This window comes from Cyrtonyx montezumae, unplaced genomic scaffold (assembly GCF_038088225.1).
Source record: "Cyrtonyx montezumae isolate F1298 unplaced genomic scaffold, pur_monq_1.0 scaffold_0, whole genome shotgun sequence".
Classification (NCBI taxonomy): domain Eukaryota; kingdom Metazoa; phylum Chordata; class Aves; order Galliformes; family Odontophoridae; genus Cyrtonyx; species Cyrtonyx montezumae.
The window spans coordinates 10,690,065-10,703,188 of record NW_027071824.1 but is presented as its reverse complement, the minus strand read 5'-3'; the positions used below and the strand labels follow the sequence as shown (position 1 = coordinate 10,703,188).

Genomic DNA, 13,124 nt, shown 5'->3' with positions numbered 1-13,124 from the left:
AATGAGAAAACAACAACAACAGACATACTGCAATGTGAAAATAAATCATCAAGCAATGACCCTAACACTACTTCGTAATCTTATAATGCAAGAAAATATACAGTATTTAGACTGTAACTTCTTAATGCTTACAGGCACAAAGTAAAAGAAATCTAATGTAAAGGTACTCTTTTCCTTCTTATTTTCTCTGATGGAGTTTGCTTTTCTACCTGAATATGCTAAATATGAATTAAGTGATGTAAAAGTAGATCTATTTTTTTTAAACCTTGAAGGAAAAATCTTCTAAAAGTTTTCTTATTGCAGATTACTGATACAAGTTTTATAGCTCCTGAAAGAGGTATTGCTTTGCAGAAACTTATTGGCTTATTCCATTTAGTTTAATGTAATGAAAGAAAAAGAAATTCTAAGAGCATTTTTTTCCACAGAAAAAAATAAGAAAAGGGCATTCCCATCTAGATCTTCTAGAGATTAGTAAGATTAATATAGACACTTGCTGCCTACTATGATCCATTAAATGAGTGCAGCTTATGCAGCAAACTGCTGAGCCTTGGCTGTGCTGGCCACATTTTCATACATCGTTCAAAGGCTGCATCTGGAATAGCTTTCCCTGAAAGCCTGTGGGGATGTATTCAGAACACTGCAGAGAGTGAAAGATGGCTTTAGAAAGAGTTAAAACTCTGAATAAGGAATATACCGATAGTTAATAAAACCTACTCTTCCTATGATTGAGGCTACAATTTGGCTGTGAGTTCGTGAGCTCAATGCCTTTGGGAGACAGCCGTCTAGTGAGTTTTTCCTGCATTTAGGTTGGCATAATTACCTGACATTGTTCTAGAGGCATTCCACAGTGGCTTCTCGGGACAAACTACCTAGAATCCCCAAGGTGACTACACTGTCTGCATTTCACTGTGAGCTGGAAAATGACTAAGGTTAATTTCATATAGCAGTAACACACAGCACAAGTCTTGAATTCTACTGGCTACAGTCACACTGCATTCAGTCCTCCAGCTATTTTAAACTAGATCAGTTATGAAGGAAAAATACTAGAAATTAAATCCACCTACAAATCCAGGAACACCACAAGAAAAGCCTTTTATTAAACTTAAAGCGATAGCCAGTTGGCTTCACTGTGGACAGTGTATTTAATAACATGCAGGGGAGATGAAGCAAAAAGCCAGTACTGAAGCTGTGGGAGTCAGATGTTTGTGGGGGGCTCATTCCATTCTCATGAGGATGTGTAAGGAGTGACTCAACAAGGGTCGGTATCAGTTTTTACTGAGTCACAAGCTTGTCTGAAAGAGACAAAGAACACATCAACAAGAATTATACATGTACTGTTGAGAAGTATTTTTAAGAAGCCTGGACACTTAACAATTCTGACAACAGCTTCAGAGAAGCAGCCTCATCCAGACTCCGAATAAGACACACATCTTAACCTCAAGTACTAAGTCATGATAACTGTAGCAACAAACAGTGCTATGGTCATTGTCTTTTAACTAGACGATGCCTGTACCTTGAGCCCTTCAAGCTGTAAGCAACAGCAAAAGTTTGCAGAGATCCAGTGAAACGTCACTGACAGCCCTCTGCCATTCTTACAGATGAGCTCCTGAAAGAAATGCCCTTCCCTCTAAATTGCACTTCTGTAATGGAGCCATTCTCCTTCCAAGGCTGGCTGAACGATCATCGGGGAGAAATAAATCAGAAGCAATCCTTGAACGTGTTTGGAGATACCTTTGAAACAGAGGTAGGAGTCTTAATTTCTATGAAGGAGTGGGAGATTTTTAAAGGTACAGATAATAGGTGCCTTGTATTCAGACTGAATTAATCCAGGCCTCACAACAGAGAAAACTATGCACCCTTAAAGAGAGCAATTCCTCCTTGGCATGCCTGGCCCCTGTATGAGGCCTGCCTTTGTCCGTTGACCCAGTGAGTCTAGGGCAGGGGCCTGCTGTCTTAGCCATTGCTGTGTGCAGAATCAACCTGAGTCTGATTTCCATTCACTTCCTTTGGGACTAAAACAGTTCTCTCCATCTCTCGCTCCCATATTTCTTGAATCAAAAATACCAGCATGATGCAAATACTACTCACAAGTGTGCTCAGCTTCCCTGTATTTTTCTACAGCAAATGTTTGCCAAGTCTAATTTGAATGTGTAAATACACTGAGGGTTTTTTTTTCTTTCCCCCTTCATAACCTACATAAAATGGAAACAAAGAGAACTGTACAGCACCCAAAAGCTTGGGCAGTGCTAGTGCATTGCACTTCTTGGCCAGACAAACACAGTCCAGTTTGGGTGCAAAATGAAGCTGTCACCATTTGATAGCTCTACACAACAGTTTACAAAACATCGTCTCCCTGAGTTACTCAAAGTCACACTCTGAAGAATCCAATCTATCTGACAGTGGAGTGACAGGGAGCACAGGACTGTCAAGAAGAGCACAAAGTAGATAGTGGGGGAAAAATAAGGTCTGCTCTACAGCTTTTTAATGTTACTGGGAAAATCTTTTTCACTTCAGCAGGCTCTAAACAGGGCCCAGAGTTCACGGGGAGGAAGTGCCTGTTCCAGAACAGAAGCAGGAAGGATATAGATGCCAAGCTGGGAGTGGGAGGAGGCAGTGGGAATAGATAAGTGAGGATACAGAGGAGCATAAGGAGTGGCAGGTGTGATCGGTTCCCTTTTTATCTTATCAGGAGGAATCAATATAAGAATACCAAACATAATGTGAATTTTAATGTCTGTAAAAATAATGTCACATTCTATGAACATTTTTCTTTAAAAATAGAATGTTTAAGTGCTATAGGAAGATGAATATGTACACTTCATTCAAGGGGATGAATCTATTATTTTTCTTTCCTGATTTATTATTTTATTTATTTTTTTTCAGGTTGTAGCTTATGGACCCGGAACAAATGAAAAAAGCAAAAAGAATTCAGATATCTGGATATGGCAGCTTGTATGTGGCAATTTAGTTTACATCTGTTAACCCCTGAGTTCACATTCATGTCAGAGCAAACTGAACAGTAGTATAGACTCTTGGAAACAGAATCAGAAACTGGTTATTGCCTTCTTCCTAATGAAAATCATCATCAACAGGAAACTTTGTTTGGCTTTAAACTCACAATAAATAACTGTAAACTACTACCATCATAAAAATAGTCTCTTTTCCCTCACCTTGTTTGCTGAGGAAAGAACTGCTGTAATCCTCCATCAGGTCTTGGTGAGGATTCTTATTTCTGCTAGGGTATATCTTGTAATATATCAGAATGCCTCTATATAATAAAAATCATCATCTGTTAAGGCATCAAATCCCTCAAAGCATTTGTCCTTGTACTGGAGGACAACTGGAATCAAATAGACAAAACTTAATATCAGATAACTTGTTTATACTGAACAGCAGTAGGTGATCGACATGCCCTTGTTTCTACTGGCTTCTAGGAAATGCAGCTCAAGAGAAACAGTGCAGAGAAAAGCGAGTCAGACTAGCTTGTGAAGCAGATGTTTCTATCAGTTCCCATTCTGCTGAAATTCACAGGGACCATCAACTACTAATTAAAGACATAACAATCTTGAAAGACACTTGTTTACACTGCAACTCGCAGCAGACCATGCAATCAAGACCGTTGCTGGCAGGAATCTGGTTCCTCTGCTTGACAAGATAATGACAAGCGTGTTCTAGTGTAGATTGACTCCTTTTAGTGATTTATTAGTGATTTCTGTCAGCTCCCTGTTGATTCGTGGACTACTTTTCAAGATGGAAAAAAGGTATGAGGAATCAGGAAAGTAGAAAAGGAGTCTGAAGTAGTCCTGGAGATTATCTCTGTAAATTTCCAGAGACTTGAACCAACTTGCAGGCTACTGGGTTAGATTAGTAGCAGTGTATCCCCAAGACATCAAGCAATAAGTTGCTGCTTTGTGATGGGGAACAATGAACCATGAAGCATGTTTTTATTGATGGTAATAGTGTCAGACAGGGGACATCAGCTGAATATTTAGCTAGGCCTCATATAGCTGAGCAAGTTAGAAGTGCTCTTTCAGTGGAAAGATTTCCATACTTATCTGCAGAATTTTCTTCCTACCTATGTCAGAAAACAAAACTAAAAGCTGACTATCTGTTCTTTCCCTTTAGGAGGGTACATCTACTGTCATCATGGATGGCAAAACCCTGACTCTAGCTGCTGGTGATAGCCTACTTGTCCGTGCCCAGTGTTCGTGAGTAGAGATGAATGATTTCCTAGATTCTAACAACATAAATTCTATTTATTTAGTCCATACCAAGCTGTGCATCAGCTGCTGCAGAAACACAGCCTCTGACATTGCAGGATTTGCAATAGCCTGCATTACTCCTTAGGGAAGAAGTCTATTTATTTTGGAGCAAACAAAGCCAGGCATTCATTCTAGCTCTCCCCTTATGATTAAGCTGGGGAAAATACAAAATAAATGCTATCAAGAAAAATCAACATGCAAAAGATCATGAATAAGGGTAAAAGGTGGGAATACACTAATAGGCAAACACAGCAGATACTCTAAGCTTCCAAGCAGCCTTGATCAAAAAAGTATGGCAAAGTTTGGGTGCTAGATCAAGAGCACAGCTCTCCTCCAGGAATAAGATGCATCGGTCTATTTCATGGTAATGACACACATAATATAAGAAAAAAAACTGGTAAAAATAGTTTCCAGAGAGAACAGAAAAGGAAAGTACTTGCCAACTCTAGTGAAAAGTGGCATACACTGATAAAGTGCCTGCTATGAAGTATATTGTACGCTCACTGGTAATGCAATGCACATGATTATAAGTGGTCTTGTTTCTTACAGGAAAACAAGCAAACAAAGAAATGAACACAAAAACAACTATTGAGTAGTAGCAATTATTTTTGCTAATCACTAACACCAGGAACAGTTGCTGAAAGATCTGAAACTGCCCAGCTGCAGTCTCTCTTCACCTCTATACCTGTGATTCCAGCATGTACTCACCTCCTCCACCATTATTACATCCTCCACTCCATGAAATCACTTAATTTAATTCCCAGTCCTGCAGACCAGAGAATGAGGCTATTTTCAAAATTCTGGAATGATGCATGTTCAGAGATCTGCCAGCACAGATCACATTGGATTAAGACATTTACCAGATTTCTACAGTGGATACATGTTATTGTGTATGACACTGCTTTACTGGTACTGATCTCTGGCCATCTCTGCAACTAGCATAAATGGCTAATCCAAAAGGGATGACCACAAGGCACAAATACTCTTGAACTCTTCATTACTTATATTGTTAAAAAACATATGTGCTTATGTGATTCAACCCTCATGTCACTGAGATCAGAACATATGCCTTTCCCCCTGGTTCATCCGTAAGGAGAGAAGTTCTTCCCCACTGTGTCCTGATGTTTGGCTTATACAGAGGTGATGTAGAGTAGTTCCCAAAAATATAATAAGACATGCCAACACAGAACAAGTGTAAGCAGGAGAGAACCTGTTTGCAATTTTGCTGCTTCTCAGCAGCATTGGCGTATTAGTTCTTTGCGTGGATGATCTGTCCTCTCAGATTCCCTATACACATTGGATTATCTCTCTGTTTTTCCAGGTACTGCTGGAAGAGAACAGAGGAATGTGTTGCTCTTTACATTGCTCAGGATCCAAAACGCAAGCGGCCTTATGACTAGCTTCTATGGCTCTTGACTTTGATGATAAAGAAGTTTTAACCTACTTGTCTCATCTAAATAATCTTTTAGTCAGAATGCCTGGAAATGGGAACAGTCTAACACAACGGTTACACTGGAATTAAGTGTAATCAAGTGCTGTGCCTTATAACAACTTATTTTTCCCCAAGTAGGTAAAAAATCAGCAAAATCTACAATCAGTAATTACGTTAAAAACAAAGCCATACTTCTTACACGAAAGCAAATGAAAACAGATTCAAGTAAGAGGATTTGATATATAGTAATATAAATGATACTATCTAGAATAAATTAAAAGTTTTTCAAGTGCAAGTCTCATGCCTACTTACTGAACGCTCTTTTTATTTCCTTACCTCGGTTTTGCCATTTGTAATAAGCTGGGTATGTTAGCCCCCAGAGCACAGAGCTTTTATTTGTGATAAGTTATAGATCTTCTGAGATCTTTGGATAAAAGTACCTTTTTTAAAAAAATAAACTTGATCTGCTCCACTGCTTGAGGAGATGATATAAAAGGGGGAAGGAGCAGCAGCATTGACATCAAGCATTACATAGATCATCACTGTACTTGCTTCAGGTTATTTGTTAAGCGTTTACCAGACCTGACAATGCAGAATCAATCACAGCCATCAGTAACAGACCAGACATAACACATGGGATCTGTCTGCAAACTACACTATCATCATGGCATCTTGACAGCTTTTCAGCTGGAACTCTCTATTAAAAATGGCCTAGGAAGTATGATGGGGGTTATGGGAGAGGGAAAAAATGTTATAATCTCTTTCCACTAAGTGCTACTTCTTTCTGAATAATGATATTTCTTGTGGAAATAAGTGTCATGCTCATCTCCTATTTTTCTTACGGAAACTCACTCAGTTTGGAGACTTTTTTGCTGTCAGGCACTGTTACTGCCTATGTATGGACAGCTCAGTAGGTACTTTGGCCCCACAGTACAATTGTGCCCAGATTTTAGTACCCCTTTTCAATCTGAACTATTGATACACTCTGTCATCTCATACTTAATAAACTTACCTCTGTTATTGCATTTTGGCAGGCTTGAGCTGAACATGCATTCACACAGAGACAGTCCATCTGTTGCTCACAGTTTCTTAGAGACTCCAAAGCAATGCCTTCATACAAATATGCATTCTAAACAAAACTTCATACAGTAAAGCCTGCACGGGCCAGTAAAAGCACATACATGCACTACTTCTCATAAATTATTACACACTCAGGACTGTCCACAGTCACAAGCTTGTGCTGATGTGAAAGCTAAGAAGCACATACAGAGGAGTTTAAATCTACCTGCAAGCATCCATAGAGTTACCCAAGGCCATATTTCACCTAGCCTGGAAGTCAGCAGGAGCTTTCCTCGTTACCTCAAAGGCAAGAGACTCAGTCCTGCCAGTTGTGGGAAAAAGTGTCAGGAGAGAATGCGGTGGTTCAGTACCTTTAATCTGATGAGAAAACTGGTGAGTTTTATAAAGAGAAAGAAAAAATATGCAAAGCCAGGCTGGATGGGACTTTGTGCAACCTGGACTAGAGGGAGATGTCCCTGCCTATAGGTGGGCAGAAATAGATGATCTTAAATTTCTCTTCCAACCTCACTATATTCTTCCTTACTAAGTGTTGAGCTATGGGGCAATAATAAAACATGTTGATCAGCATGGTTCCATTATTTCGTTAGCAATAAAAAAAAATGCAACTTTATGCAAAACACAGGAAAACAGTGATCTTCACATGTTGTAACCAGATTGCAGTGATCAACAGCAGAGCTCAAGATTGTACAATTATTTTTATTAATAGAATGATTAAGGCAAGTTAACCATCAAATGTTAGCTACATTTCAGATGCTAACTGCAATGCATAAATTTACAGCTTGCAGAAGTCAAAAGAAGAGCTCTTCTTCCTCCATTTTTGCTTTATTTTTAAATGTTGCTTGCTCCTTTGAAATACAAACTAATGCAAAATACAAGATGAGATGGATCGCTTAAATGATCAGGTGTGTTGTAGTTAACCCTTTCTTCAGGCCCACATAGAATTTAGTCACACCTATAAACCAATCCGAGGTTGCTGCATTAAGATAATATTTTCATTTTGGCATTAAAAGCATTCATTGTACTTTGATTTCAGCTCTCCAGACATATTAATGTTATAGAACAGATGCGCAAAATGCAACCCTCCCACCACCATTGCATATCAGTAAGAAAAAAATACTTAAGATTTTTAACAAATTCCTACAGAAACAGCTTGTGCTTGTGATGCAGACTTTTCAGTGGGTTGGGGATTCTTTTTATTTATTTTATTTTCAGTTAATTCAGAGTGCACATCAGTGAACACTTTAGGCTGATGAAGGTCATCGTATTCTGGTCTGTATCTGATTGAAAATAAATAGATCAGCATCCAAGAATGCAGCAGAACTTCTGATTGGACCCAAAACAAAACTGTTGATTTTAAGGTAATAATGAGGAAGTCAAAGCTAACATCTACCCTGCAGATCAAAGTTAATACCTCAACCTAAAGTGCTAGCACAGTTTGGCTGTGAAACTGGAAATGCATAAAAACTCTCCCTTTTATCATAACTGAAATTTTGATTAAAGCTTGAAAGCTAGGAAATAAAATAAATACCAAATCAATATATATCAAACAGTTCCCAATCAGCACCTTTGCAGAAGCAACCATAGAAATGGACAAATCTTTGGGCAAATCAAATTCACTTATACAGACAGTTTTCCAGTACAAAACTGTGAATCCTATGGGACAGTTTTTCTAAACTGCTGTTGCTTTAGGTTAAATATACCTCCAAGATCTTTGTCCAGGTAATTCAGACATTAGCACTGCTTGGTATTTCTGAAGGGCAAGTGTACATATATGACCTATGCACAGCTAAATAAGAACTTATCTCCCTGATCTAGATGATAAATTATGCTGAAGTTGGGGCAAAATTATTTGGATTCTACAGAAATTTAGGTGCCACCCAACCACACTCAGCTCTGAGGGTGCTGCAGAGAATGACCTCTGCTGAGGAGGGCTGACAGGACTTGGCTTCTACTTTTTCCAAGATCTGAGCAAAGCTCATTCTCTTCTTGCAAATCACTGCCAGAGATCTATTACTTCAGTTTACCCAGTAGTCTCAGGAAGAGAAGCCCCAGGGACAGCTTCAATCTCTGTGCAGGAGTGGGAAGTCAAACCCTCATTTTGCTGTCCGGCAGGAACATCTCTACTGTAGGCTACGCTGTTTGGGGAGTCTGCACCTTCTTGTTAAATCTCTGCACTAATACGGTAAGACAAATTGAGCCATAGTGAGAGCACCCAGTGTTGCTAGCGAGCATAATTCCTACTCCTGAAAGTTACAGAAAACATTATTCTATAAAACAAAAGCTAATACTGACAGAAAGCACATATCATTACAAAGCCATTGTTTGAGTGACAATTATTTGGCTGAATGTGTGTGATGTGAGCTGCCTGTTAGCTTCTTGGCATACATTACAAAAAGAAGCTGCACACTTTTGGACTTGGGAAAAATAATCTGCAGATTGTCAGACCACAGATAGGTCAGCTTTGTTTACAACAATCAGAAAAATATTAAGAGTTGCTGATTGCTTCTTGATATCGGTTACTAACAACTCTTATGGTTCAAACTCTTAATGTCTATTTGTCATTCTCTAATAGACCATACAATGTCCCCATATAGGATAGTATCTTGCTATTCTCTTCAGGAGAAGAGTGCTAAATACCAAATGAAACGTGGCAAAAACTTGAAAACTTTTGTATGACATTGTGAATGTATGGGAGACACGTTCAGAACAAGTGCACACACCAAAATATCATACAAAACTCACACGATTTGCTGTCTGGACCACCAAACCTCCAACCACAGCATGGAAGTGGAAGCAGAAGGAAAGGAGAACTTGCTAGCAGCTAATCAAGGACCCCAACAGACTAACAATAGTGAACCTGCTGTGTGACCTAAGAGTAATTCACTTTGAAAGTGCAGATAATAAAAAAGCACTGAATGATGCAAAAAGCAATGAAATCAAAAGCTATTTTATGTAAAGATACAAAACATAAAGCAAGAATACTGTATGAGTCCCTTCCAGACATGCTTTCAGTTTAGAGAGCAGAGATCACATACCTCAAGAAGTAAAAGTGACATTTAATAACTATGGAACCACAGGAAATGAAATTGCCATAAGCATTTCACAGAAAACAAGTGTAGCTTCCTAGAGTATATTTTTAATAACCATAAAATATTTTCAGCTATTAGAATTCACTCGACATATCCTGTAGTGATTTTCATGAATATCACAAACTGCAGTAACAAGAGTTTATTCCTAATTTAATTTTTTGATCCCCAACCTATTTGATCAGCTTTATTTTAAAATAATCAAGGCAGAAACCTGCGTGCTAGTGCTAAAATTTGACTGCCTTATCCTTTCAGACAGAGTTTAAAGTGGTGATTAACCAGTTTCCTGGCTTCTGTTATAAGATGGATGTCGGTGATCAACTGTCTAAAGCTCTTTCTTCCATCTTCTGGATTAGTTAGGCAATCTACACCCAATTTTTCATTGAAAGTAGTTTGACACTACTTACATATTGGCCAATTTAGGTGCAGCTGCCCTTATTCATGCCAGTATGTTAATAAAATCAGGCTGGTACACTACAACACTAGTGTTGCTTTACTGCATGCAAAATACCACTGCAGAGTTCTATAGACTATGCATGTGCCTACACATATATAGCCACATGGAGATATGCATAAAGATAATCAGAGAGCATAAAGAATTGCGAAACCCTTTCTTTTCTGGTGAAATTTGTGCCAAGCATGCTGTGTATGCTTGCTGTTTCAGAAAATGACTAGCCAATTATTGGCAGACAGAGATGGAGATTGATACTAAAGGTCACTTTTATTTATGTCAGACACAGGATATTTCAGAAGCTTTTATGGAGCAGCTGCATCTGTGCTCTCTGTGGGTTGGAAGCGCTCCATACGTGCTGCTGGAGGACAGAAAAAGCAAGAGATTGCACAAGAGGAAGGAACTACCCCAGGCTTCACTGGAAGCCAGCTCTGTAAGGAGCTCCACCTAAACCAGCCCTTTCACAGCCTCCCAGCAGCTGGGGCTCTGCAGCTCACAGACACACCACAAAAAGGGCCAGAGGTTCTTTTTTTATTATTATTATCAGATTTTTAATCTAATAGAAAGGCTTCATGGCATTTATTTCCTCTATAGCAAAATTAACTCTACTTGCAAAGCTTCCTCCCCCTCAGAGGGGAATAAGATGTAGGCTCACAAACCCAAATCCGCAATGATATTTAAGTGGCTGAGGAACTGTGCCAGAATGTCTGGCAGGGGAAGCTAAATAGACTCAATTTTGAAAGGAAGTATAGTGAATGGAGTGACAGATTGAAAGCTCTAGAGAATGAAGTACTCCTTTTATCTACTACAGGGGGAGCTATTAGGTGGCAAACGGAACTCTCTCCTTGCTCACTCGCGTGCTTTAATCCACATTACTGCCATCCCCACCACCGTTAGAGGCTGGCCTTTCTTACACCTGGCACCAAGTTGGTCACAAACACTCCTTTCATAACACCAACATCAGTCCAGTGGGAGCTGGACAAAGAGAAATACAGTCTGTGATCACATGCATGTGATCACATGCATGTGATCACAAAGAACACAAAAACAAACCACAGACTTTGTAGAATGGGCTAACATTCTTATTGCTTAAAAGGAGACACATCAAAACAGTAGAAAATGTTTGGTGAAAGTGTTTTATGGATAAATTTATACATCCTATGCATTCTGTCTTTAAACTTCTTTTCTGTATAAAATCAAGGTTGGAAAAGGCCTCCAAGATCATCCAAGTCCAACCATCCACCTAATTCTTAATGTTTTGTATCGAAACCATTTATTTCCTCCCACATCTACACTGAGATAAATGCTGTTCTCAGCTGTATATGCATGAACATGTAGGTAATGGAATTACCCCAGTCTCACTGCACTGCAGCAGAGTACTACTGACCTTTGATTCCACAATGCAATGATGGAGCTACACTGGCACACAAAGGCTGCTTGATATAGAATACACATTATAACTTCAAAATAACATACCCTATTCAAGATAATTAATACTTTTGATGCTTAACACTCCTGCTACAGCCAAAATTGGCTTCACAGAAATGCTAGTAAACCAGAAATCAGCAGCTTCATCCTTTTGAAAAGAAGCAGCTTCTAGACATTCACTGAAATGTGAACATCCTGACACACGCAGAACAAAGCACTGGAGGAAAATGAGAAAGCCATAAATAAATAAATAAATTTACTAACTTATCTCTCATTATTTTGGAATTCAAGTAAAACTTAAATGGAATGAACGTAATCTCTAAACTTAGCTCCTTAATAATCTAAACAACAACAAGAGAAAAAAGTTACAGAATTATAAGCCAAAAGATCATTTGTATTTTCCCTTTTTTAATTATTATTATTTGATCTTACCCTTGCAAAGTTTCCGCTTACTGAGAGTGGACTCAACACTATTGGAATTCAAAAGTATCAAGATGCCAACTGTTTACCCCACACTTGGATTTTTAAAAGCTCAACACACAGAGATGTTAATAAATAATAAGAAGAATTAATTTGAAAATAGTTTAAGGCATGAGGAGTTAATAATTTCTTCAGTTTCTTACATTGTTTCTTCAAATGAGCATGCACTATTAGAAAATTACATTCATTAACTTTACTTGAAGAAGAAGTCTAGGAAAAGTATGCCAGAACAGGCAGAGTAGTTACTGATTGTATGTTTTAAAGTATGCAAAAACCTTTTTACTCTGCTGTATGATGTTCTTCAGGAAATCATAGACCTAGTTTGTTCTCTGCCATAAGGTCTTCACTGAGAAGATTCATGCTGTGAGGATTTCCATGGCAACTTAAATTGACATAAGTGTTCATTTTTAAAATTGAGTGCCCAGGGACACGATTAGCTACAGCAATAGCATGTAAACCATCTAACAGAGATCTTTTGTTCAGGTAAATCAACTTGTCTTTTCCTCCATGGGAACCAACTTCAGAATCAGCCACTAAATAAGTTTGAAAAATCTCATAGCTTCTGTCTGATTTTTTACAAAAACAATAGTGTGTTTCCATATGCACACGCAGCTGAAGTGGTGGTTCTTTAAATTACCAAGTTTGTGTGGTAGTCTACAGGAAGTCTATATGAGGAAGGTTATACTGGAGTCAACACTCAGAGGCATAAAAACAGATTTTTGAGAACATTTCCAAGTCTATGAAAATGAAACTGCAAAGAGACACCAAAAGATAAGTTCTCTCTAGCCCTGAATGAACATATTTTTAAATAAGTACTCACCAATACATTGAATTGAAGCTGCTGTAACACAATGATGTTCTGCCACAGTTTAGCAGTAAAAATGGGGGGGTCCTAAAGTAACAAA

The 13,124-nt window shown here is 38.5% G+C and overlaps 1 protein-coding gene and 1 long non-coding RNA gene across 4 annotated transcripts in view; both read left to right on the top strand.

The window, feature by feature from the left end:
* Positions 1–6,135, top strand: part of HAAO (3-hydroxyanthranilate 3,4-dioxygenase) — a 28,776-nt gene extending 22,641 nt beyond the window's left edge. For both annotated transcript variants that reach the window (XM_065753244.1, XM_065753327.1), the window contains 4 exons: positions 1,599–1,744; positions 2,884–2,952; positions 4,126–4,208; positions 5,584–6,135. In XM_065753244.1, coding sequence (XP_065609316.1) covers positions 1,599–1,744; positions 2,884–2,952; positions 4,126–4,208; positions 5,584–5,662 — 377 coding nt within the window. In that variant the 3' untranslated portion in view covers positions 5,663–6,135. The remainder of the gene's footprint in view (positions 1–1,598; positions 1,745–2,883; positions 2,953–4,125; positions 4,209–5,583) is intronic.
* Positions 6,136–6,141: 6 nt separating this feature from the next.
* Positions 6,142–11,969, top strand: LOC136059463 (uncharacterized). 2 transcript variants are annotated; one of them, XR_010623220.1, is made up of 3 exons: positions 6,142–6,251; positions 10,595–10,744; positions 11,836–11,969. It is a non-coding gene; the product is annotated as an uncharacterized LOC136059463 (long non-coding RNA). The 2 variants fall into 2 exon arrangements; XR_010623222.1 differs by having other exon boundaries at positions 10,595–10,833.
* The last annotated feature ends 1,155 nt before the right edge of the window (positions 11,970–13,124 follow it).